At 34.1% G+C, this 27,902-nt stretch overlaps 2 protein-coding genes across 2 annotated transcripts in view; one reads left to right on the forward strand and one right to left on the reverse strand.

Annotated features, from left to right (window-relative positions):
• The first annotated feature begins 10,068 nt into the window (after positions 1–10,068).
• The window catches only part of dgo (ankyrin repeat domain containing protein 6 diego), a 53,657-nt gene continuing 35,823 nt past the window's right edge, over positions 10,069–27,902 (forward strand). The window contains exon 1 of the mRNA XM_085186130.1: positions 10,069–10,290. The gene's annotated coding sequence lies outside the window, so the exon portion shown is untranslated. The remainder of the gene's footprint in view (positions 10,291–27,902) is intronic.
• LOC146538759 (uncharacterized) lies at positions 14,397–27,153 on the reverse strand. Its single transcript, XM_085185922.1, has 10 exons — positions 27,012–27,153; positions 22,126–22,275; positions 21,114–21,222; positions 20,715–20,866; positions 19,387–19,464; positions 18,546–18,628; positions 18,062–18,187; positions 15,959–16,133; positions 15,368–15,486; positions 14,397–15,122 (listed from the first exon to the last, which is right to left on the reverse strand). The coding sequence occupies exons 1-10, from the start codon at positions 27,151–27,153 to the stop codon at positions 14,970–14,972; spliced, it is 1,287 nt and encodes a 428-aa protein (XP_085042048.1). The 3' UTR covers positions 14,397–14,969.

Below are 27,902 nucleotides of genomic sequence, written 5' to 3' on the forward strand. Positions count from 1 at the left end.
ATGTGGAACCTAGTATTCACCCATTTATGGCCCAATTTTCAAGTAACTAGTCTTATGAAGTAAATAACTACAATACACAGGTTCCTCGATTCAAACCCACACATATTGTAAAAGAAAGCTCTACCATACACTGACATAAATACTATTAATCATAAATGTTAAACTTTTTTGATTGACGAAATAAATAACGGCATTAACAATGTATAATTGAGCGTAACATAGCGTTTTATAATTGCCGTAAGAGTAAGAGTTGTGTATAGAGACGACGTTACTAATAATTTAATATGGTAATGGCCGCCTACGGGTTTACTATTGAAAAAAATGTATTATTATATGAAATTGTTTCTTTTTACACGCTGTGAGACATTGTTTGATGATAGTTGTAGGTTTTATATCAAAATTCATTTTCTTTTTTCTGAATGATACATTACAAATACAATTAAGACCGTGTCCGACCGAAAACGACGGTTGTATTGATCCCCATTTAGGGGAATGAGTAGATTTAAAAAAATAAGCTAATTTTACTTTTTCTAGCAGACAAAACGAGACGTTGAGTTTCACCACTGAACACAAAATGTCTCGAAAATTAGGCGGTAGTTAGTAAGCTTAGCACTAAGTTCCCAGGTTCCCTCTGCCTACTCTGCTATTTGCGGAATGAAGCGTGATGCAAAAAAAATATTTTAAAAACCTATTCGAAACGAACCCATGTAACAGTGCACAATGCAATGACAGTGTTTCTCTTATAATACTAGAAAATCGTACTAATGTTCACGAGAGTGGGATTTGAACCCACATCCAGTTTAAAACTCTTCTATCTTAACTACAATGACATTATTATTTCTTAAAACAAATAAAACGAGAAACAAAACTATCAAACCAAACTTACATATTGCTTCTCAGTCACGAACACGCTGTACCACCATTAAAATAAAGCAAAATGTACCTAACTTATATTGTAAATAGAGTTTGAAATGCTCTACAATTAAAGATAGGATATTTGCGACGCCCGTGACATCTCTATTCTCTATAGCATAAAACAAAAGATCGTTTGTGTTTATTTTTCATACTCTAGATCTTCTGATAGGGATTTTTCGAATTTATTTTTTCCAAGCCTGCCAACCAGCGGCTTTGCGCTGTGTTCCCCATATAGCAGGAAGAACGAAGGACAACTTAGTGTCGAGACACTCTTTCGCGCCATGCAATGAAAATAACTAATATGACTGTAAAGTAAAGACATTGTTCAACAGCGCCACGAAAGTCTCAAATGCTAAATTTACAAGGATTTATAAACATAAAAAGTAAACTCGGTCCCTTATCACGCCCCACGCATGATCGAAGGTGACGGGGAACTCGTATGAATATCGATATTATTAATTAGGCTTCTGAGGTGGTCTTTTTGAAAGAGTAATTAAAATTTAGGCACTATATATCAGTCAGTGAGGTTTACTGTACATATTTTGATGTAACTTTCGATCTAACTAAGGTAGAGGTTAAATATTTTTTTATATTTTATTACAATTTTCTATGACATCCCATTTTAAGTAGACTGGGTGAAGAGTTTTCATTCATATATAACATCAGAGGCCGTGGCGTGATACTGCAGTGTAGTGTCTCATTTTAAACGCAATGTTTATGGGTTTGAGTCCGCCCTGTTAACAAAACAAAGCCCGGCGTTGAGTTCCGCCACCCAACAGGCGCTGCCTCTTACAAAACAAAGTGTCCTAATATTAGGCTCCATCTGCCTACTCCGCAATATATACAAGTAAATATTTGAATACATATACATGTAAAATGCCCTTTATCCATTGGCACAGCAAAGGGTAAGACCAGCGCGGGTCATCGACCGCAGCCTATGGGATTGTTTGACCTATCGTGACCACTTGCCATTATGGTAAGTCCTTAAGATAGGAACCTATAGTGTATACGAATATTGTACTAGGAATTCTTAGTATTTATTTTAAAACTAAGGCTTTTTGCGGGATATACATGAAGAACCTATTAAAATCTTCCCGCATATAGCAGGCAGTAGAAGGAACCTAGTGTTGCACACTCATTTCCTCTCTTTCTCAGGAAGAAGCAGAATTTCAGTAAAAACTTATTTACTGTACTGTACCCATTTACTGTATTTATTAGGATAAAAGTAAAACTTTGTAAAATCTTACCATTGGAGAGCAGAGTCTATTAATTAAGGGTCATTTCAAGCCTAGTGAAACTCAACGCATATCTAGGCAAATCGTGAAAGCGATGATGGTGTGCGAATCCTATAACAACATATTATGAATATTGCGGCACAGCGTAATCGGAATGAATGACATTCATTTTCTCATTCTGGTAACAAGACAAAGTGCAGTGTTAAGTTCCGCCACTCATCATGCATTATTTATTTGGGAGGAATGTGGAAAACAAGTCAACACAAAGTTCCTTCGTCACATCCCTCCATATATAGGGGACAGCGAGAATCTAGAGCAAGAATAAAAAATATATTACAACTTTTTATATTGCAATAATAAGTTAATAAATAATAAAATATTTCTCAACCGAGCCACATTTGTTCCAGCATCCTTAACTTATATGGAATATCAAGAATTTTTTCTCACAAAATTCATTTGTACAATTAAAATTCAACACATTTGTCAATTTGTCGCCGTTATCTTATAACTATGAAGAAAAAATATATAAAGTTTTAAACACTTATTATGTACATTCTCTTAATCGAGATTAAGTTGAAGTTAATTGCTATTAGTGGTTAGTAATTTGTAAATTAAATGAGCCAATCGATTTAATTGAAATTAATTATTTATAAACAAGTTGTGCTCTTACGGATATTAAGATTTATTTTAAAAATACGAATTCAACGAAGATGTAATAAATGTCATTATGGGACAATTGGAATGTGTTAAACTGTAAACGCAATGGTTATAGATTTGATTACTATTAAGCAGAGGGAAACTGGGAACCTAGTGTTAAGATACTTTCGTTCCTTTTTATCCCCCGTTCACTTTCCTCCAAACTCTGGAGTCATTGCGTGTTGAGTGGTTGAACTCAACGCCGCCCTTTGCCTCGTAACCTCAGCGAAGAAATAAAAATATTAAGCATCTAATTTACCCGAGTGGGAATCGAACCTACAACCTGTCCCGTTTACAGTTATACGCTGGTGCCCCTGTGCCATGACTGGCTTGGCTGCTGGAAGAATATTCATGTTTAAATTTTTTATCAGTTCACATGCCGGTGTGATATAGGTGTATATTTATGACACTCAACAGACAATATCATTGTAAATGGATTCTTGTCTCCATTTTAAAGATATTTTTTGAGATTTTAATTTTTTTTATATTCATCTCCAGATTATAATCTGCAAATTAGAGTGTCTTAACACTACGTTTACACTGCCTAAAATATTAGAAATGTAAAAAACGTTCACGTTGAACGGAAAGGTTATGATGTCAAATTCTCTCTAAAATTGAAAAGTTTACCATTAAAGATATTTTCGTTTTAAGACATTCAAACTTAAAAACCAGTATCTCTACCTCAATAAAATAAAATAAAGTAGAGCACGGAGTGTCCTACCTCTCCATTCCCTTCGCCTAATATCAACCGTTAAAAAATAGAAAAAAAACTCCATATTAACATAATACATTCACCTCACGAGTCATATACACGGTGCTAGTGATGTCTTCTCAGAACACCCTCGTCACGTATACAAAGCGCCGCTTTTTGTTGCAATAATTGCTTTTCAAACCTGTATCGATGGGACGCCTTAAAATAGCTGACCTGATGCAGAAAAAACTTATGGTAAAAGGTTGAAGTACCGAGAGGTATTCTCTGTTTTTACTACTTTGCGCCGTGGTCCACGCATTTTTCATGGTTTTGTAATTACAATAAAAAAACTACTTTAAAAAAAACCAACTTCAAAAATTAAAATTGAAACTACGAATAAGAATAGTCACCTTTGTTTAGGGCTTGTCACTGATTTCAAATTTCTTTAGTAGGTAGCGCATATATATATATATATATATGTATATATATATATATATATATATATATATATATATATGACGGCGCGCTGCTATGTATTAGTTCTAATTATAATTTCGCAATTATTACATTTCGACTTTAATTGATTTATGCAATGGATTATATTAGAAGAATATTTAAAATGGAGCGGGTAACCCCGAATAGGGTAGTAGGTGTAGTCTCGAGGAATAGCAGACGTCATTGGTTGACAGCTATGGCGTGAGATGTTCACCAATTAACCTATTGGCTCCTAATCTATTGTAATTTTGTTAATCTTGTGAGATTTATTGTAAAACTTTTATGTAAACGAGTAATAAGACTTTGTGGAATATAAGTGTGATTTTTATTTAAACATCTCTGTTGCTACGACGCCCACAAATGAATAGTAACAGCCAAGACCGCTTTGAGGCCCCTTCTGATGCTTCTACATATATATATATATATATATATATGTATATATATATATATATATGTATATATATATATGTATATATATATATATATAATTTACTTAATACTTGAGAAATTTGTAGACAAACATACAAAATTTAGCTCACTTATGTGTTTACTTGCTATAACATCATATATATGAACTATATACATACATGTCCGTCCTTTTCAATTCAATTAAGAATTACTCTACATACTTAAGTACTAAAAGTACATTATTCTTAAAATCCTTTTGTATAAATAAATGTATTTATACATAAACATTTATATTCTTTTATTATGCAAATAGAGTATTGTGGGTTCTGTATAGTTTGTTATTGTAATGCTCGCCCACGCTCTACGTTCAATGTACTGCGTGATCTACAAACATCTTGGACATATTTTTTTTTCTTCAAGAAACAAGAAATCTAGTGTTAAGATACTTCGTTCATTACTTTCGGCCCAATTTTCGAGATATTGCTTGTTGAGTGACGGAACACAACGCCGCACATCTTGTTACCAGAGTGAGGAATTAAAAGTAATTCATTCGCTCAAGTCTTAGGAAACGAAGCTTGATGACGACGTATGTCTCAGTGCATAGAGCGCTTGAACGGTTTCCAAGAGGCGCTGATACAAATCTAGCTAAATTGGAAAAAAAAAAAAAGTACAAAGCAGTTTTCTAAACATAATATTTTACACCTAAAAATGTTAGCAAATTAAAGTTATTTCAAACAAATAAAGAAGTATAAAAAAGAGGTTATAATAACCAAATTATTAAAGTTGAGCTTTTTAAACTTTTGACAGACAGGAGCTTAAGTGCATCCGTTTTTGTAATCCGACGCCTCGTTTGATGATTAGGACCACCAGGTCTCTAAATGTAACCTATACGTTCATTGTATTAGAAAATTATACCAATATTATAAACCTTAAAAAACAGTGTTTGTGTGGTTGAACGCGCTGATCTCAGGAACTACGTTTTGTTTTTTTGTTGTCTTTGGATTGGATCTTGGATCACGGTAATCGTTTCGATGTAGGTACCTGTGGTCAACATTACTTTGGGCTTTTTTTTATATAAATACAATTTTTATTATATGTTTTTTTAATGAAGCAATTTTTTTTTAAATTGTCTTGTTAATTTCCACCACACAGCACGCGATATTTCTACACTTAGGGTGCCCATTGTGTCTAACCCACTATATCGGTGATGGAAATTCAATTAGAAAAACAACATGAATATAAACATAAAAAAACCTACCGCCATAAAATTATCTAAGACAAAATAAAGACAATATACATTTCAGACGTTCAGATACCTTCAAGATAAAGGGTTACAAATTAAAATGCACGTATGCTGTATCTGCAATGTATCGATCTCCTCGTTAAATGCCTACAATGAGATAAAAGTCTTTAGTTTGTTATTTAATTTTATTATATTAAATTCTTATGGTGCAGCGGATTATTTTCTTTTAGATATACAATAGGTGTGTGTTCAAATATTTTTTAAGTTCATGCTATCACTCACATTCACGGCTATTTTCATGTTCCACGCTCTGGAGAACGTAAGTGTCTTAATGGGAACGTTGTGTCTTAACACTAGGTTCCCAGGTTCCCTCTGCCTATTCTGCTATGTGTAGGGTAATGAAGGATAATGAAGCTAAAAAAAACGTGAAGCTATATAAATCCAAAACAATTGTGTCTATCAGACAGACAACGCTACATATGTATGTATATATTATACACAAATGTAAATCAAGAGCAGATCTTAAGATAATAGAAACAAGTGGACGTAATTAAGAGTAAGCTACGGTGGCTCTATCTTGCGTCCTCATCTACAGAATGTCTGCGAACGAATGATCAATCTTTCTTCTTTTACTATGCGTGTACAGATTTTGATAAAACTTTTTTTAGCTCCATGCTGTATCTATGTTCCGTACATAGCAAGGTAGGTACAGAAAACTTGGGAATTTAATGTTAAAACACTCCGTTGGCAAAATGGCAAAGTTTTATCAACTCGCGGCGTTGATTTTCACCACTCAACACTCAAAGTCTACAGAAATCGGTAAAAAAGTGGTAAACGGAAGCATCGAAACGGGCACGAAGTGTGTTAACACTAGGTTCCCAAGTTTCCTATGCCTACCCCGTTATGTATGGGTGTACCCCCTGGCGTGAAGCTAAAAAAAGTGTTACTCTACGTAACAAAATGCTAATAATCCTTGGAGATAATAAAAACACCAAGGTATATTAAAACACTTATGGACTATTACCCAGTGGCCGGTAGCCCCACGCCCCACTTATAATAACTTAACTCGAAGCCGTGAAAATAACATAACTCGTTCGCATTATAAATAAATTCAAAGTGCAATTTAATAATAATTTGTTAGAATCACGAACATTATATTTCACAATTACCTCCATAGGCAGCACCTGCTCGATGCTCATCTCGAGCGTTTACTTTATATGTTATTGTAATTATCTTGACTTGGCTTTGTGAATGCCGACTTTTGGTTTTTTAGCGTTTGTTTTTTTCCCCTTTTTAGCAGGGTCGCTAAAGGAGATACGTGGAAAAAAAGAGTGGCATATAAACATATCTCTATTTCTAAGTACCCTGCTGGAAATATAATATGTTGTTTTAGTTTCACGCTTTATATATAGCGGAACAGCTAGAGAGAACGGAACGCCAAACTCTCTTCATATTTCTTTCGCCTTGTTATTTTTAGTTTTATCTCTTAGCAATGTTTTTAAAAATATGAGAGTGAAGAAGGAAGAGTCTTATCACTAATCGCTAAGTTCTCCCTAGTTGTCCGTCCCCTATTGTTCCAAGCTAAATATGCCTAACTGCTTTAGGCATATTTGGCATATTTTCTTTAGCTTGATTTAAAAATTAAAAACGACCTGAGTCTAATTAGGATTTGTAAACAATAGATCAAAATTTGAGTACTTCAAATACTAGGGGCGGAAAACAAATGCTAGGGGCCCTAAGTACTGTCCTAATTAGTGAAGTAAGCGAAAGATTTATTTACTGAGGGTTGGATATCTATATTATACAAATGTATTTCTATATTATATAAATGCATATATTTGACCGTCGTCGTGGGGCAGCGGAACAGCATGAGACTGTTAACAAAATGGTTCTGGGCTGAGTTAAGCTACTTAACATGCATGTTACGAATTCATTCTAGGTTCTCGCCGCCTCCTGGTAATATCAACATCAATATAATATCACTCAAATCTAACAACAGCAAAGCCTAGAATCTGATCACTAGGCTCCCAGGTTCCCTCTGTCCACTAAGCTTTGTGCGGGATACGGCGTGAAGCTAAAATAAAATGTAATACAGCGTGAAGCAAGTCACATTTTCAAGCAAAATTATTAATCAATCATCGACGTGTCTGGAACGTGGTCGAGTGGCGGTTCGCGACGAGGGTGCAGAGTGCCCTCAAATATAGGTATAGGTACGATAGGTACCTACTGTCTAGGTATTATATAGGCTTAAGATTAAAAGGAATCTCAAGTATTTATAGATTGTGCGATTTTTTTTATTGAGTAAAGGATTTTTTTAGAGATGCAAATGTCGTTTGGAATAATATTTATTTTAGTAATTAGAGTAAACAGCATAAGACTATAAACTCGACTGTCGATTTCTTAATAAGAAGATGAACGCGTTATGTTTCACTATTGAACACACTATTACGTTAATTAATGAATCAAAGTCACATAATTTAGAGAGCACATGATAATAAATCACTATGTGCTCCGTTTATTTAAAAAAATTACATTACTTCAAATAATATTATGTAAAACAAATAAACAGGGCGAGCTAAATAAAACTGATTAAAAAACCGCAAATTTTGAACCCACTACCATCACGCCCATACCGAGTATACCAACAATGGTGTTAAACATAATTAAATGCGTGCTATATCACGACTTGGCTTTTGTTTATACCCTAAAAGGGCCGTTTCCGTTAGGATTATATCCGAGCGGAACTCAAACAAAAGATTAATGAAAGTAAATTTAAATATATAAGCATTATTTAGCGACCATCTGGTATACACGAAGCGACAATATGCTGTTTCTAAACCGGAAGTCGTATATTCAATTCCCGTATGAAGCAAATAATTAGGGGACAGGACGATGCTTGCTACCTAATTGTAATTAACAAAATGTTCAACACCTCGGCTAAAATGAAAAAGGCAACATAAATGTAAATTATATTTAAAAAACAGTAAAATTTTAAATGGAAATTTTAAAGTGCCACACATGTCAAGCACTCTTTAAAATCTTTTAAAAAGTTAACTAGTGTTAACTCACTATTACATATGCAAAAGAACAGCTTCAATACAAAAATTAAGGCCGAGGCACACCGGCATAATATTAGCCTGCAAGCGCCTACGGTTCGGAGTTCAATTTCCACTCGAGGAATAGATATTGATTTTCCCGCTAACAAGACAAATCGCGGTTCCGCGACGAAAGGGGAGGACGTAGTATCTTAAAACTAGGTTCCTTCTGCCAACCCTGCTATATGCGAGGTTCAATTTGCAGCTAAAAAACAATCTAAAATTAGAAGTAAAAATGTAGTCTCATATATAGAACTATACAGAAAAATTACTATTGCATATACTATTCATCACTGACAGTGCAATTTGTAATAGCACATCAATCCGTGTACAGACGGACAGCCGTTCTATATATCGTCGGTCGAGTGGAGAAAAGAGTCAACTCTCATATTAGATATTTCAAGACAATGAACAATAAAGGTGAAACTGTTAAAAAAGTACTATTTTAACAAAAAGCAATAAGAAATCTTATTAAAATTGTATTTATAATTCAGAAATAGTAGAGACAGTTTAAATTTTTCTATTTAAAGGTTTCAATTTACTATTTATTATCTGGATATTTATTATATGTGAGTTAACTCTCTTTAGTGATAAACTGACGATATATACCTATATATAGATGTAGAGACAACCTGTATTACGTCTTCAGTTCCCATGCCATCCCGTAATTGTGAACGCTCCATTGAGTTCCAGGCATTTTCCAGTAAAACATATAAATATGTATTTTCCATACAATTGTTTTCTATTATTTTTTTAATTTATATGTAAATCGCTGATAAGAATTTTAGTTCACACAGTTTCGTAGTTACTTTTTTATATATGATATATTATAGGCTCTACAATTATAATTACTGTAATTGTAAATATAATATCGAGAGACGTATTCAACAACAACACTTAAATTGTCCATGTACAATTTTTTATATAATATATTTTATTTTTCTTTCTTTATTAAATACCTTTAAAATATAATGGCACATTATAAACTAATAAACGACCATCATAAATAGTAATTTCTCAGATCTTTTATCTTTCAACAATTAAAATGGGGTTATAAATTCAAAAACAAAAGGTGTGAGAAAAACACACGTCTGTTAGTATGGAGTTATGTCACATTAAACCAAGTTTAAATCGCAATAAGAAACGACCAGCGCATAACTTGCGATGTCCCTATACAGTGCAACTTTTTCGAAGCCTAAAAAGTCACTTGAACCTACTATGATCATCTGTCTCCCTCTAGCTAGCGAGAATACAGTGAGTGTAAGTGAGACAGAAATGCAAGCAACTAGCGTCTACTTTAGTAGAGCCTGAGACATTGTAAGCAGTGGTTGTGTTTATAATTGTGTTGTTTGAAAAGAAGTTGTTAAAATAATTCGGCATGTTCTAGAAAAGTGTTATTAATGAATGTATAAAAGTGTTTGCTACAGTGTAATGATGATGTAAAGTGTAAGTGTGTTTGTTGTGGGCCCCAAGTGTTTTTTGATTGCGGAACAGACTTATTGAAACCAGCAGGTGAGCGTCTTATTGGTTTTCGGGTTGCGTATATTTGGTTAATGTAAAGACGGTTTTGAAATTTTTGCCTTGAAATTATTATGATTATCAAGTGCTTATGTTTGTTGTTTACATACATATACAAATATAAAATGTTATTTGTACAACTACGCCATAATGAAATTCAGATGAAATTTAAATTATACGATATATTAATAATATAATTATTCGCAACATACATATTTATTTAATTATTTATTTTATTAAGTCATTATTATATTTTAATAATGATTCTATAAAGCCAAATACCCCATCAAGATATCTTAAGACCTGAGCATAATTGACTTTTCTTTACAATATATAGACAACTCATCCTTTGATAAATACCGAATATGTTGCTATCTTTGAATCTAAGGCACTTTTAGAATAAAACTGCTGCCGTTATCTCTCAATAATCATAAAATTTTACAATAAAATGAATGTAACTGTCTTCGCGATGAATATTGAGATACGATCTTACTAAAGACATCAACGCGCTCGAGCTCGAGAAACTTATACAATGTATTTTTATATATTGTTACAAATCAAATGTGCAACTATTGATAAGATTCTGAGTGACTGTAGTTGTGGGTTCATATCCCTCTCGTGGGGATATTTACCTGTTAATATATGTAGGTCTTCCAGAATTGTTTAGAAAATTACTCAGAAGATGTTATCAATAAATTCAGATTAAATCTATAATACAATGAATGACGAAACGACTACAATCCTAATATTGATTTTATATTAGACCTTAAAATTAAAATTGAATAGATTTTATATTTTATTTTTAAATATAGTTAAGTATTGTATTTTTCAACGGAAGGTAGAAAACGGCGTGTCTTTATCTACAAACACTGTATTACAAACGTATTTGTAATACAGTGTTTGTAGATATTCGTATAGTGTTTGTAACTATCTAATTTCGTAAAATTAGACAGTTTATAGCCTAATTGTGAATAAATTTACTATTGAGTCGGTAAGGATGTAATGTAAACTTCTAGTTTGGTGTGGGGACAATATCTTTAAAAAAGGAAGTTAATAGAATGTGTACCTTAGTTCTTAATTCTTACCTTTGCACCAACCCAATTAAAAATACTGTAACTTGAGTAATAAAAACGCTCTATCTTATCAAACTGCCGGTACATTATTATTGGATTTTGTAAAAATATATACATGGATACCTAAGAAAATTTGAATTCACAGCCGTCACTATAAAACTTATAAAAAATTCACGCTTTTTCCCGCATAGATTGAAAGAATCAAGTGTTAAGACACTTCGCCCACTTTAACTTCGCACTTCGTCTTATTCCACACTAGAGTGAGGAAATGAAAGTGATTCATTTTACCGAGTGAAAATCGAACCTACAACCATAGCGCTTATAAACAAACTGCTGCGCTGCGACGGTCAATCAATTTAAATTTATTGTTGAAATATAAACATATTTAAAACGTTGAATTTATTTTTATTCAATCGCGTCTCGTTCCACCTTCTATGAAGTCATGAAAACGTCACTTTTATACATAAAACTCGTTGCCACGTTGAGTTATTCCACTGACTTATTACAGGGGGATAGAGTTCAAAATTCTATAATTGTAAACCATTTTAAGCTTTAACATAGTATCGCGAAGTTATAAAATTTGAAGGGAGTTATATTTCAATCTCAATAGTTATTTGTGTTGATTCTATAGCATTTTCTATAATAATACAGCATTTATGTAAATTTTAGTTTGCCAATGTAGGTTCAAATTTCACTATAAACATTATACAATATGGATTTCGATCATCAATATACAATGTACATTGAGATCGTCGTAGCATGGCCACAAGGTTGAGACTGTAAACGCGACGGATGTAGGTTCGACTCCCATTCAGGGTAATAATTAATTCTTAATTCTGGTACCAAGGAAAAGCATGGCGTTGAGTTTCGCCCCTCAGTGGAAAGTGGGGGACGGGGTGATATAGGTTCCCTAGTTCTCTCTGCCTACACTATAAATAAAAAAACAGGTATAAAAAATACCTTAAGTGTAACAAGTAAACTATACTTAATATTTCCAACGGTAAAATAGCTTTTTTACAATTTTTTGGTAATTTGTTGTGGTTTTTGCAAAATGACTTTTGTGGTTTCTCGTTTCTGTAACAAAAAATCTTTTTCAATCAATAAAAAACATGTATTCAAGAACTATGGTTTCTCATTTGTATATTTCAGTGATATTTTAATATTTAAATATAAAGAAATTCTTCCACTATACCTTTTAATTTCTAATGCCTCATATTATGATACAATTTAGATAAATCTTCGATCGGAATTGAACCCACAACCAACATATTCAAATAAATAGATCAAATAGTTCTCATATGGGGATTAAAAGTTATTATTGTAAAAAACTATTAAAATGTCAAATATTAACATACAAAACTGAGGTCGTAATTAAAGGGTTCGGTTCCCGCAACTTTGCACGTAATATCCCAAAAATTAGGGCGAAAGAAAGAATCTGATCTCTGATATATGCGGGATACAGCGTGAAGCTAAAAATATATATACTTACTGGCTTTACGAAATGTTTGAAGGTCCATCCATAATGTTGCAATATATTATTTAAAAATGTAATTAATGTTAAGATTTTGATCTCAAGATATATCAGCGGATATTACGAAGTTTCTTTAGCTTATTGCTAATCCTTCAACATGGCCAGTGATTTGTCTATATTTTTGAATGTATAGCCAAATAAAAGGAAATATTTAATATTCATTTTTACGTTTATTTTTTTGTTGCGGTTGCCATTGTGGATTAGCAACAATGGAGTTTTCTGTTTTAATAAAACAAAGTACGGCCTTCAATTCTGTAACAACATTCCTAAATAAGAGGAGGGAGTGTCGAAACACTACCATTTACTACTATTTACCATGTAATAATGCGAGAGATACGAGAAAAAGGTGTAAACAGTAGTTTCGACCGCCTGTTGCGGTTACCCACATAATATCTACGCATTTTATCTTTATAGCTTTATAACTTATTGTTCAAAACTAGCTTTTTTAACGCTTTAGCCCGCATTAGATAACCTTTTGTTCTTTTTTGTTAGGGATATTGAACATTAAATTTGTCGTTGTTGAGAATCGAATTTGTGACGTGTTTTATTGAATCAAATTTCATTTAGATTGATAGATACCCACTATAGTTAGCCACTCTCCGCCGAAACCTGGAGGCATAGCGCGTTGAGTGGCGGAAGTCAACGCCGCGCTTTCCCTTGTTACCACTCTGAGTATAGGATGATATTAAATATTTTATATCCTCGAGTGGAAATCGAACTCACAACCTGTATAGTTTAGACGTCTGGCCTAAAAGAGCTGACTTTGTCCAGAGAGGGAATTACAAAATACTTTAATTAACCGAACTTTTTAACGAATCAATTAAAATAAAACACTTGTAGTAAAACCACTTGTTAGGTACCGGAAGAGTTAACGTTGTGTTATCTTATGGATGATTGATTAATATATGTATATGTAATATGTATAGTAATAGTTATAAATATATCAAACTTCTATGTAAAATAAAATAAATAAAAAGCGGCACAAGGGTGTGACGCGTGTAACGCGTCGGTTGTGGGTTCGATCCCCACTCGATCCATCTCTTCGCACTAGTGTCAAGGCAAAGCACGGCGTTGAGTTATGCCACTCAACACGCAATGTCTCCAGAATTCGGCAGAAAATGGGGAACGGAGTGTCTTAACACCCTCTGCCTACCCTGCTGTGTGCAGTGATACAGTGTGAAGCTGATTTAAATTTTTAATTTTAATTTAATTACTAGGCCAACACAGTGTCTGACCGTAAGCGCGACAGTTGCGGGTTTGGTTTCTACTCGGAGGATTGAATTAATTTCATTTTCTCGTCCGCCAGTAAAAAGACAAAGCGCGGCGTTAATTTCCGTCACTCAACATGCAATAAAAAAAAATTCTTCCCGAAAATTGGGTGGAATGTCGGGAACAAAGTTTGTTAGTACTAAATTTCCTCTATCTATTCTGCTATATGCGGGATACAGCGTGCAACTAAAAAAAAAACAAAGTAGGTAGAAAATAAAACAAAAGCACAATTTTAAATACATCATATATTTCTTACATCGACCACCACCACGACGTTTGTGGTATAAAATAAGTTTTTCTAAGCCTATCGAACGTCGGTACCCAGTGGTAAGTACTTTCAGTGGAATAGTAGGGGTTGGGAATGATCCTGGGAACCTCCTCGCGACCGAACATGGTCACTTCGAGCAACGCTTTGAAGGAGAATTGAAAGTGAAACTGTATGAACGTGACGCTTTTGAAGTATACGAAACACGCAAATCTGAAAATGGAAGTGTTCATGGTTGGAGAATGGAAATGGAGAATGTCCAACTTATTAGATCTAGTCTGTATGTATAAAATATAATACAATAAAAGTAATTTAAACAAATGAACATTAAACATTATACATGTCCACTTCAATAATTCCTTGATATCTCAAAAACTAATGAACCAATTTTGATGAAACTTAAACTGTACCTTTACTCAGATTATACCTCATTTAAATCGGAAAGGATCTAGATATGACATTTTGTTTCGTGTGCAAACATAAACACACTTCCCAAATTTTTGTACACGCCCTTGGAAACCTTTTCGTCCCTCACTTACTGCTTGTAGTCCCTGATGGAATGTCCGAGCCGGTTGCCGGTGAGGTCGCGGTGGCAGTGGTGCTCTGACCAGACGGCCGCGTTGGTGCGCGCCATCGCGTCGATGGACACCTGCACGCAGTTCACCTGCGCCACCTGCGCCACCGACATCTGAGAGGACACATTATTTTTACTGTAGACTCGGTAGGTTGTGGGTTCGATTCCCACTGTCTCACAGTCTTGCCGATTTTGAAGGTTGTCATCTATCTGGCTCCGTATTGACATTGAGAAGAGACAAAGTACGATGTTGAGTTACACCACAAAACAGGCAAAATCTAAATTAAGAAAGTAAGTTCTCTTTCCCTACTCAGCTACATAAGGGGTGAAGCGTAAAGCTAAAAACAACTATGACTTACAAAAAAGAATCCTTGCGCGAAGTTCTTGTTAGTGATCACTTCAGCATTGTCTTTATACATGACATGCCCGCGTTTCTGACGCTCGCACACACCGATGTCCTTCGGGAGACGGATCTTAGCTATTTAAAACATATTATTTAAATATACATACTATGTGAAATTATGCTTTAATATTACATTATATATTAAAGAGGTTTTAAATGCATTTTATGTTGTTTTGTCTAATGTAATAAACATTTTAATTGAGGCCAGTCGTGTCCCAGGCGCACAAGCGTGCGACCGAAACACAAAAGCTTGACAGTTCGAAGAAAAGAAATATTTCATATTTTCATTTACTAACTATGGCAGTGAGGCAAAGCACAGCGTTAATTTCTGTCACTCAATACCCAATGCCTCTAGAAAGACGGGAAAGGAGTGTCTTAACACTGGATTCGCAGGTTCCAACAACTCAGCCGTGTGCGGGATACACCGTGAAGTAGAACAAAAAAGCATAAATTACCAAAATAGCAGCTTCACTTCTTTTGCCAAAAAGCATCTTAGAACTAAGTTCCCCACGTGCCGCGATTTATAATAATAAAAATATACCCTTACCCTTATACAAAATAAGCTTAATAGGAGACACCCTTCTATATATATAAGGCTGGTCTTCCTCTTTAGCGTTGTAAGGTACTTGTGATATCATCTCATCGATCCAGAACAGGTGGTCGATAATGTTGATGAAGCGCGTCGGTGCTCCACAACCGGGACCTCGGACACTGAATCCTATCTTGATTTGAGTAATGTAGTGATTAGGCACTACTTTTTATCGTTACTTTAGGTAATTATACGGTTATCATTTATTTTCAATAAGAATATTGGAAGCTAAATTTTAGGTAAAAGTTAATATATATAAATAGATAATACTCTTATAAGTAAACTAGCGACCCTCTTGCGGCTTCGCCCGCTTTTACTACTGGATTATTCATATAATGTATGCTTGCAAAGCACTTAAGATAATGTGAAAATTAATTAAACCCTAATACAACCCGCATTTTCGTAGTTTCAATAAGGATTTTCCAATTGTTTTACACAGCAAGGATTTTTTAGTAGGTACCGTAATTTTAAATCTGTGCTACTAATCTTTTCAAGTACTTATAAAAATATATTAAAATGACTATTTTTACATAGTTAAATGACCATTTTTAAAGAGAAATTATAAACAAAAACCTACCTACTAATAACTACTACAAAAAATATGAAACCAAATATATCGCGCTGAAATAATACATTCAACTATTACTTGAGACGGCACGTATTGTGCGGAGGTTCCTCTCTCTGGAGCCCTAGCCACCGATGGCTTGGACCCTTGTCCCGCCCTCGGAAGAGTGGTTTTTTTATATTTTTAAATATATTTTTTTTTATAATAATTTATATTTAAAAATGTAAAATTGATTCACTAATATAATAAAAGTATATTCATTCAACTCCAATTATCCAATACGTGCAAACGCATCTAAATCTTCGTTGCTATAAAGGCAGGCGGGTTTTTTTTTCGAGCTTGTGGTTAATGCTGAAGAGGGTATTCTGTCCCTGATGAAAAGCAGGCACTACGTGGCTGCCTGTGACGAAAATTAAATAGAATGCATGGGCCGGGAATCGAACCCGGGCCGCCCGCGTGGCATGCGAGCATTCTACCACTGAACCACCGATGCGTGTAAGGCAGGCGGGCGCGGCGGACTCGCTTGTATAAGCATAACGTCGCGAGGCGCGTTTCGCAGCAAGGATTTTTTGATATTGTAACAACTTCTAAAGTACTTATTAAAATGAAAAACAGAAAAGACAATTTTGATCTACATTAAATGGCCAACGTAACTAATATACTTATTTATATGCTGAGAGTAAGGGATAAGTGAAACTTGACTCGATACAGTTGATGTGTGAACGGCGTGATGTGTCAATAATTAAATGCGTTTTTCTCTAAAACTATTCGCAATTTCGAAATAGTTTAAAAAGCAAATTTTATCTTCGTTTAACGTAGAAATTTAATAAAGTATTTTAAAGGATAAGGATTAATACCAATATGGAAAAATATCCCTCACAATAAAAAATATATTGAAATTACTATTTTTAGACCGAAATATGATCACTACACGTTACTCTTAAAAGATACGAATATGCCATCGCGGACTTTTTTGTAGATCTTATTAAGAGGAACAATACTCCAGTACATTTTTTTCATGTAGTATTTACCATTAAAGCTGCGCATGCGCCAAAGTGTCTCAGCGGGTAGGACTTTATACACATTTATCGTATTTATGTTAATTTACATAAGAATGTACAAATAATAAACTATATATAAACCTTCCCTCAGAAATACTCGACCTAATGGTGAAAACCGCATCCAAATCCGTTGGGTGGTTTAGAAGAAGAAGAGTTAGAAAGTTCAGACAGACACAAAAAGCGACTTTGTTTTATAAGATATAGGATAGGATAGGATATGTATAAAAACATATGTAAGTTTCAAAACTATGTTTGTCTTATATCATGCGGTCTATTCCCAACATTTGAGCTGAAAGATTTAGAAGATCTACATTCGAGCTAGAGGACAATTAAATAGAAACAATTTTCGCTAGGAGGAAATCGAACCTGTACTTTAAAATAATAATATAAAAGACTGTTAATATGAGTTTGCTATAAAAATAGGAAAATACTTACTAATTTCCAAAATCCCCATACTTGTCTGGTAATGAGGGCGACGCCGCCGTCCCACACGCAAGGAGCCGTCATGTTTAGGGCTTTGGCACATATTGACTTGACTGGCGACATTTTTTTATAGTTTAACTGCAATTAATTTATATTATATACTAGCTTTCACCAGCGGCTTTACCTGCATGTTCAACAGATGTAACTAAGAGTAATGTATAACAAGTGATACACTCAAATACTCTGACTGCAGGTACAGCAATAGTGTGTACAATTTTTGGATAAATGGAATATTGAACACAAAACAACATTTTATTCCAACTAGTTCTTGAGATTAGTGCGTTCAACCAAACAGTTACTGCGGACATTACTAATATCTTCAAAGTCAATATTTTTTTTGCAAGAAAGAAAAAACCAACTGGCTTATATAACACATTTACGACCAATGACGTACATTCTATAGTAAACAAATTACGATTTTCTCAATTATTATTACTTTATTTTTGTGATAGAATTCTTCACACTCCTGGCTGTCCACATATTCCATTGGCACAAGTTCCTTTTCAATTTCACCACTATCTAAAAAAAATGGAAAAATCTAATAAAATTGATGTTATTATAAATGAGATCATCATTGCGCAGTGGGGCAGCTTCGAATCCGATGGTTGTGGGTTCTAAACTCATTATTTTTATGTTATTCTTATTTCCTCGTTCTGGCATAATAAATACGGCGATGAGTTTGGGGGGCGTGGGCCACATATGCTTTAACACTAGGTTTTTTTTGCCTTCTAAATAAAAATAATAAAATCTCATCTAATCTAATCTAATAAAATAATTCTATATGAGGGAAAAAATGTGAAATTAAAACAAATAACTTTAAGTGTTTTAAAGAAAATAAAGCTTTAAAAAGATACTTAAGAAGAAAAAAGAATATATGTTGGGATTTTTATAATTCGAGGTTTAACAATTAGTTACTCAATTAATAAGTTAGGTCAATTATTAAGTTTAACAATTACATTTTATTATTTAATTAAAGTATGAGAGCGTGAGATTCTTTCTCTTTTATATCAAAAACTATTTACTTTGGGACCTTCTTTTAGTTTGCACATAGAAATAATATTTTTAGTTCTACATTGGCAAAGATAATCAAACGATATAATAAAAGTATGTTGATAATATAAATAACGTTGAATATTGAAATCATTGCTTGGTGCGCGGCGGAACTCAACTCTACTATCTACAATATACATAATTAAGTTAAATATAAAAAAAATCACACATGTACAGACATTAATCTTAATAAACATATTATATTCGTGTATGCATATATTAATTACCGTCAGTCATCTTAACCGCGAACAAGTCAGTTAACATTCCAGCGCCTCTCGTCGGCAAACACACCGGCAGTACTGGCGCTAGAATAGAGTTATTATATTATATCTATAATATGTATTACATTAACTTCACGCTGTAATCCTATGTAGGTAGAAAGGGCCCACTCTCCGTTCTCCATTTTCCACCAAATAATGTAGATATTGTGTGTTGAGTGGCGGAATTCAACGCCGTGCTTTGCAATGTTTTTCAAAATTGTATATGAGAAAATCTATTATTGGAGCCATTTATCAATGTCGTGGTGCAGGGGCATAAAGTGTGACTGTAAATACAACTGGTTCAGGGCTGGATCCCCACTCGAGGAAATAAAATATTTATTTAAATTTATATTTTAATTTCGTCGCTCTGGTGTCGAGACAAACAACCAGGAAACACCAGAATTCGGCGGAAAGTGGGAAACAGAATGTGTTAGCACTAAGTTCCCTCTGCCTACGCTGCTGCGTGCGAGATGCAGCGTGAAGCTGATTAATATATAAATAAAATACAAATAGAGCAGCTTCATGCTTTCTCTCGTAAAGCAGAACCACCAGAGGTGTTAGGACCTTCCCCAATTTCCGTCCAATATCCGAGATATGTACGTGTGAACTGTGAAGTAGCGGAACTCGTTCATTCATAATTTATGTATACTCAATCTCTTGAGTAAAGATTAAAGACATAACTTAACATGAATAAATAATTCTATACTTATAATAAAATCGTAAGAGATTCGGCGTCTGTACTTGGAAGATATTTAAATAAATATATTATTGGGAACCCTTATTAACGTAATAGAACCCAAAACAAAAATTTTAAAATTTTTGTCTGTTTGTCTGTTTGTCTGTTTGTCTGTTTGTCTGTTTGTCTGTTTGTCTGTTTGTCTGTTTGTCTGTTTGTCTGTTTGTCTGTTTGTCTGTTTGTCTGTTTGTCTGTTTGTCTGTTTGTCTGTTTGTCTGTTTGTCCGTTTGTCTGTGCGTTTGTTATCGCTAATCTCAGAAGCGGCTTAACCGATTTAGATGCGGTTTTCACTATTGGATTCTGAAAAGCTTTCGAAAACATTATAGAGTTTATTTTATTACAATCGGTTCATAAATAAAAAGTTATGTCAATTTAAAGTACTTAGTTCGACAAATTTGCTAATTGCCGTAACAGTTATTTTATACAACTGTTTTACTGAATTGACTGAATCTTTTAATAATAATTAATATAGGTATCTTTTAATAATAATTAATATAGGTATCTATTTCAAGCGGGCGTAGCCCCGCTCAGGCCCACTAGCCTTTAATATAAATCTTACCTCTAGAACCACCTCCAAATGTGGCAATTTGCAAGAGTGCCAAACTGGCCAAGGTGATACCTTCTAGGTATTCTGGTGCCAAATAATAACTTTCAATGTCCAAAGAATACTTCAGACTTTCACTCTGCCATACAATGAATTTTGTATTATTTCTATAATAAAATAAATAAAAATAAACGTGAATATTATTAATTTAATATTTTTTGTAGGTAGAGGTGAACTAAAATAATTAATAGTTGTTGTTGTTTGTAAATATATAAAAACTTTCTACAAACATAATAATTGTTTTTCAAATTATTATTTGTATTTACCTTTTTTAATTTTCATATGATATATTAAAATTACAATAAAAAAAAAATTAAAATTATTTAACTAAGCAATATCAATCAAAAATCTTACTCTAAGCTCGGAAATTGTATCCTGGCAATATCTTCAGCCGGTGCTATGGCGTGCGAGGGATGTATGAGGACACCACTTGTTACAGCGAATCTGGTTTTACCTCCCAAATCTACGAACAAACACAAAAAATTAAATATGGTATGGGGTGTTTCTATTCTAGTCAATTCCATAATAAGAATAGAAGAAAAATATTTTCAGGTAACTACGTTTAAATTTTTATACTTTTTTTTTATGTTTCTATATATACTCAAGTATGTCTGTATATGCTCAATGTTTTTTTCTAGCATCACGCTAACGCATCGTAAACGCGCATCCAAGGGAACCTAGTGTTAACACATTCCGTTCTCCATTTTCCGCTGAATTCTGAAACCCAACGCCGCGTTTTACCTCAACCAGAGCGAAGAATTGAAAATAAGAAGAAAAATATTTCATTTCCTGGAATGTCAGCCAGTAAATCCACAGATTTAAACAATATTCCAAACTTATTTGAAGCAAAACAAAATAATATAGTCTCATATGAAGGCTAAAACTATTTGTATTATTTTCGTGAACTATTAGTTCCCACAATCAAAAGTATTACGTCTATTAGTAACGGGTTAACGCCCACATGTGTATCATTTTAATGATAATGATAATGATGATGAATTATAATTTTTTTTCATCACATAGTCTCCAGTTTATTATTTATTTTTAAGAAATAAAAATATTTAGTGATAAAAATCAAATGACGTATATTTTTTTGACCATATATAGATACTTATGTATGGTGTATATAGATATATGGTCTATTTTGCTCATATATAGATACCTATAGATATATACTAGGTCTAAAGACCTAGACTATAGTACGGTCAAAAAGGTGTGGCCTTGGAGGTAAATGTAGACTGCGAAGATTTGATTTTTATATTTATTTTCCTTTTGATTATTTTCTTCAGTAGCGATATGCTTTACCTACCCTACTAAATGCGGGATACAGCGTGATACTAAAAAAACAAATTAGTAAAGCACTCACAAAACGTATGCTGCACTACACCAAACCAAGGGAAGCGGGATATATCTCTAACTTTGCCCCCCGTCGACGCTTGCTGCGTGTCGACGGAACAACGAATGTTTTCCCATTTGACACCAGATCGAGCATTTTCTGTCGCTATAATAATATAAACTTTATTTCAGACTTTTGGTCCATATATTTTATTATTATTTTAAAATAGATCTTAATTTTAATTTGTTATAGTGGTACTAGTATGAGAGCGTTTTACTTTACGATAGTTGTGGACTCGATACCCTCTCAGAGGAGACAATTATTTTCATTTCCCCGGTCTGGTAACAAGGCAAAGTGCTTGCCATTGAGCTTCTCTATTCTTTTTTTAGCTTCACGCTATATCCCGCACATAGCAGGAAGAGCGAACCTGGGAACTTAGTGGTAAAACACTCCGTTTCCTTTTTTCCGCCGAAATGACAAATCAATAAACACGTATGAGTAATTTTAACATTTTATAAAAATTAAACTTACCTTTTATATTTGTAATGAAAAATATTAAATAACACTTCAACAAAATATACAAAAATCTGTTAATTCTTTTTAGCGCCATTTACGAGTTCAATTTCAATTTTGAATGACGAGTTTAGGCTGTGAGTTGTAATATCGTTTACAAAATAATTTCGAATGTTGGCACTAACGCTAGCGATATTTCAAACTATACATCACTTTGTTTAAAGAATACTTCCGTATTTTTAACTTTTGGTGGGAAAAGTATTTTCCAACTACCAAACTCAACACATCCTTCTGGCATTCGGCTGTAAATAGGTAACCGAAGGGTCCTAATGAGAGGTCTTAACACTATGTTCCCAGGGTTCATCTGCCTACCTTGTGAGCAGGATACACTGTGAAGCTCCTGTCGAGTGCTGGCTAAAATTTTAACTAAAATCTTAATAATTATACTGAGTTCTTATTAGGGTTCCGTACCTTTCAAAGAAAAAAAGGAACTTTTCTAAGATCACTTTGTTGTCCGTCTGTCTGTTTATCAAGAGCCTTTATTTCAGTAACGTTTGGGGATATTAAGTTGCAATTCAAACTATATACTCAGATGTACGGTCTTATGCTTTACTGAAACAATCGTATTTCTACATTTACTTAGAAAAAAGATATAGCCGTTTATATAGTAGAAAACTCGTATTTCGACACTGAAACGGGAATCAAAATTATCTACAGGTAGACAAGTTTAGAAAAATAATTGAAAACTATACATTTATGGTTAAATCCTACAAAAAGTTAAAGCTAGTTCTAGTGAGGGATACCTCAAGAAAACAGACTAGAACTGATAATGTACTCTGTTTTTTACTCGCTTCTCACTCATCCATTTTCACTAGTTGACTGGAAGAGATGTCTTCTAGAGATAAGTCCACCTTTGTACACGAAATGTCTTTATGTATTTGTTTATTTGAACGAAGTTCCTTACGGCTGGCTTGGAAGGGATAGGGATTTCGATGCGTGACCGAACTGAAAAAAATGTGATAGTAAAACCGTAAGAAAAATACGTGGAATAAAACCGTTAAATGAGACGTGCGCAGGCACGACAGTCGCATACACAGACGAGTAGTGTATAATACCTTTCTCTTTCTCCCTCTTTCTATATATTTATTATTTCCTAAAATACTGAATTTCCTAAATACTTTCTTGTACTTAAATAAAAACTAATCAGCAAAATTTAAGAGAAAAATAAAGAAAACCTACATAAAATTGAGCACGACTTTTTTGCAATTTGTGTCGATCCTACATTAGCCGAAGAAACTTCGTTCCTACCTGGTGTCCCACGACACCACATTTAATTTATCCTATATCTTATAAAACAAAGTCGCTTTTCGTGTCTGTCTGTTGTTTCTAACTCTTCTTCTTCTAAACCACCCAACGGATTTAAATGCGGTTTTCACCATTAGGTCAAGTATTTTTCATAGAAGGTTTATATATAGTTTATTATTTGTACATTCTTATGTAAATTAACATAAATACGATAAATGTGTATAAAGTCCTACCCTTTGAGACACTTTCGCGCATGCGCTGCTTTAATGGTAAGTACTACATGAAAAAAATGTACTGGAGTATTGTTCCTCTTAATAAGATTTACAAAAAAGTTAGCGACGGCATATTCGTATTTTTTAAGAATACCGTGTAGTGATCATTTTTCTGTCTAAAAATAATAATTTCAATACATTTTTTATTGTGAGTCATATTTTTCCATAATGGTATTAATCCTTATCCTTTAAAATACTTTATTAATTTTCTACGTTAAACGAAGATAAAATTTGCTTTTTACACAATTTCGAAATTGCGAATAGTTTTAGAGAAAAACGCATTTAATTATTGACACATCCCGCCGTTCACACATCAACTGTATTGAGTCAAGTTTCACTTATCCCTTACTCTCAGCATATAAATAAGTATATTAGTTACATTGGCCATTTAATGTAGATCAAAACTATCTTTTACTCTTACTGTAATAAGTACTTTAGAAGTTGTTACAATATCAAAAAATTCTTGCTGCGAAACGGCTCGCCACTCGCCATGCGTCCGCCGCGTCGCCTGCCTCACACGCATCGGTGGTTCAGTGGTAGAATGCTCGCCTGCCACGCGGGCGGCCTGGGTTCGATTCCCGGCCGATGCATTCTATTTCATTTTCCTCCCCGCAGCCACGTAGTGCTTGCTTTTCATCAGGGACAGAATACCCTCTTCAGCATTAACCACAAGCTCAAAAAAAAAAACCAGCCTGCCTCTATAACAACGAAGATTTAGATGCGTTTGCACGTATTGGATAATTGGAGTTGAATGTATTATTTCAGCGCGATATATTTGGTTTCATATTTTTTGTAGTAGTTATTAGTAGGTAGGTTTTTGTTTATAATTTCTTCCGTTTAAAAATAGTCATTTAACTATCTAAAAATAATCATTTAAATATATTTTAATAAGTACTTGAAAAGATTAGTAGCACAGATTTAAAATTACAGTACCTACTAAAATCCTTGCTGTGTAAAACAATTGGAAAATCCTTATTGAAACTACGAAAATGCGGGTTGCATTAGGGTTTAATTAATTTTCACATCTTAAGTGCTTTGCAAACATAAATTATATGAAAAATCCAGTAGTTAAAGCGGGCGAAGCCGCAAGAGGGTCGCTAGTTATTATATATTTTTATTGCAATAAAGAAAAAATAAATACCTCGAGACCTCCAATTTTTGAACGGAACCTTTAGTGGGCTTGCTTAGCATTAGCTTGCTGATGATGTTGGTATAAAAGATTTAGCAACTTAGATAGGATATAATTTATAGCCCATTTATCTATAGCTTTAATGTCAATTTATGGTTATTATTAGGTTCAACAGTGAAACTACAGTTTTCAGTTTTTATAAGTTTTTTAAAATAACATTTTTCTTTCCCAACTACAATAAGGAATAACATATATATAAATAACATTACAAATTAACAAATTCCTTTACTTCATTTCTATTTAAGTTAACCACAGTTCCACATAAAGGTAAAATACTTAAACAAGTTGGGGGCAGGGAGGCTAGAAGTACGTTTGTACATACATATATTGTAGTGTAGGTACCGCCGGCGGGCGCAATCACTTCGCTGAGGTGCTTGCGTGAGTTTCAGATATCGACGTAGATTGTCTGTAGTAATGTATACCTCGTAGATATGTTGTGTAGGTATGTAAAGGTACGAAAGGGTTTTTACTCTCTTTTTTATCTTCACGCTGGATCCCGCAGCTAGCTGGTAGGTATGACATAGGGAAACTGAATCTGGGAACCTGACCTCCATTCCCAATTCTCCATTAAGACGCTTCCATTCCTTAGTTTACACCAAATTAAGAAGCTTCGCGCGTTGAATGGTGAAACTCAGCGCGCCTTGACACCAGAGCGATTAAATGAAAATATTAAATGTTTCAGTTTCTCGAGTAGGAATCGAATCCACAACCTGTCTCGTTTACAGTCGCCTGTACCTGCGCTAAGATGGATCTAAAAAAAATAGTGATCTAAAACGTTTGTAAGGAAATAAAAATATTGAAAAATTATTTAAATAAAACAAATATGGGGACATAAGCGTGTCAAAAACAATATCGCGTGTACACTCGAACTGTACTTACGCGTGAAGTAGAGAATCATTGCAACGGCTTTTACTGGACAGATCAATATTATTACCGATACTAGTTATAGCTTGCAACTTCGCTTGCCTTCATTACAAAACTTAAGATCCCGTTCTATTTCGTTGCCGTAGAAATTTCGAGTAGCGCTCCCCTATACTCCCCAAGGAGCACGCTGAATCTCGGCGTTCCACAATAGTTATTATTTTCAATTCTAATACCTGACAATTCCCTCACTCTGGTAACGAAGTAAAGTGCGGTGTTGAATTACGCTACTCAACACCCAATGTCTCAAGAATTCGGCGGAAAGTGGGGAACAGAAATATCTTAATAGATAACTAGGTGGTTCCCAGGTTCCCTTTGCCTAATATGATTCTCCCGGATATAGTGTAAAGCTAAAAAAAAGAAAAAGGGTTTTACATGTGAATGAACAAAGCCATACAAAACTATTCATAACCCTAATAAATCAGCTGTCGAGTGAATTAATAGGCTTTTACGATTTTGATTGTGTTCGTAATTAACGTGAGTAGACCTCGAGGGGTTATAATGGTGATTAGAAAATCCTGTGGGTTCACTTTTGTACGTAATTTAATTTAAAAAATAACTAAACTATTATCAATAATTATTTAAAAAGTTTTGACTCGCGCTTTCTGATTTTTTTTTTGTTATATAAATTGAACTGAATAGTCTTCTTCCTCTTCTTCCTCATGGCGGCGAATCTCGGCGAATGTTGCCAGGGTCTGCCTTCCTGCTTAACCTACTCCACTTTGCACGATCTGTAACGTCCTGTGTGGTAAGACCATTGGCTCTCATGTCCTGCATCACGACATCCAACTCCAGGGACAGACATAGCGACGCACTTGCATCGAACATAGTTCCTAGGCCGGCGCGCAACGTGGCCATACCATCTCAGGCGACGCTCTTGAAGCTTATCTGCTACGTCAAGGAGTCCAAGACGACTTCCAATGTATGTGTCACGTATGTGATCAGACCGCGATACGCCGCACATCCACCTCAGCATCTTCACGTCCGTGATGTGAAGCTCCTGAATGTGCTGAGATAGTGCTGGCCAACATCGCTGCCGTATATAAGAACCGGTCGGATGAAGCTCTTGTATATCTTGTATAAATTGAACTAAATAGTAATAGGTACAAATAAATAATGAATATTTACCTCAAGCAGGAATACAACCCATAATATCCGGTAGATTATAATCATTTGTACTGACATTGTTGTCGTATTAATGCGTTATTTTTAATTCAAAAGAACTTCAAAGGGGGTAAAAGGCAGCTGTTTTGTAAGCAACTAACAGAGCTATTATGAAGGTTTCTTAGTTAAAGCTTTTCTATATAAGGCATGACCATACATCTGTCATTTATTATGCAATTATGGAAAACAAAGGCCAGGCTTAAGTTAATAAAAGAAAAGGCTCTCAACTAGGTTCCTAAGTTTGTTCGTTAAGACATTAGGATACTTTACTTCCCCACGTTCCGCCGAATTCTGGAGGTATTAAGTGTTAAATAGTGGAACTCAACGCCGAGCTTTGCCTCGTTATGAGAGCATGTAAACGAATTTCAAAAATAAAGAGTTTCCGAGAAGCATGGATTCAAATCCAGCTGCGTTCAATTTAAATCCGACATAAATGTAACAAA

Source organism: Heliconius melpomene, chromosome 5 (genome assembly GCF_056956725.1).
Source record: "Heliconius melpomene rosina isolate 202511_hmr_F chromosome 5, ASM5695672v1, whole genome shotgun sequence".
Lineage (NCBI taxonomy): Eukaryota > Metazoa > Arthropoda > Insecta > Lepidoptera > Nymphalidae > Heliconius > Heliconius melpomene.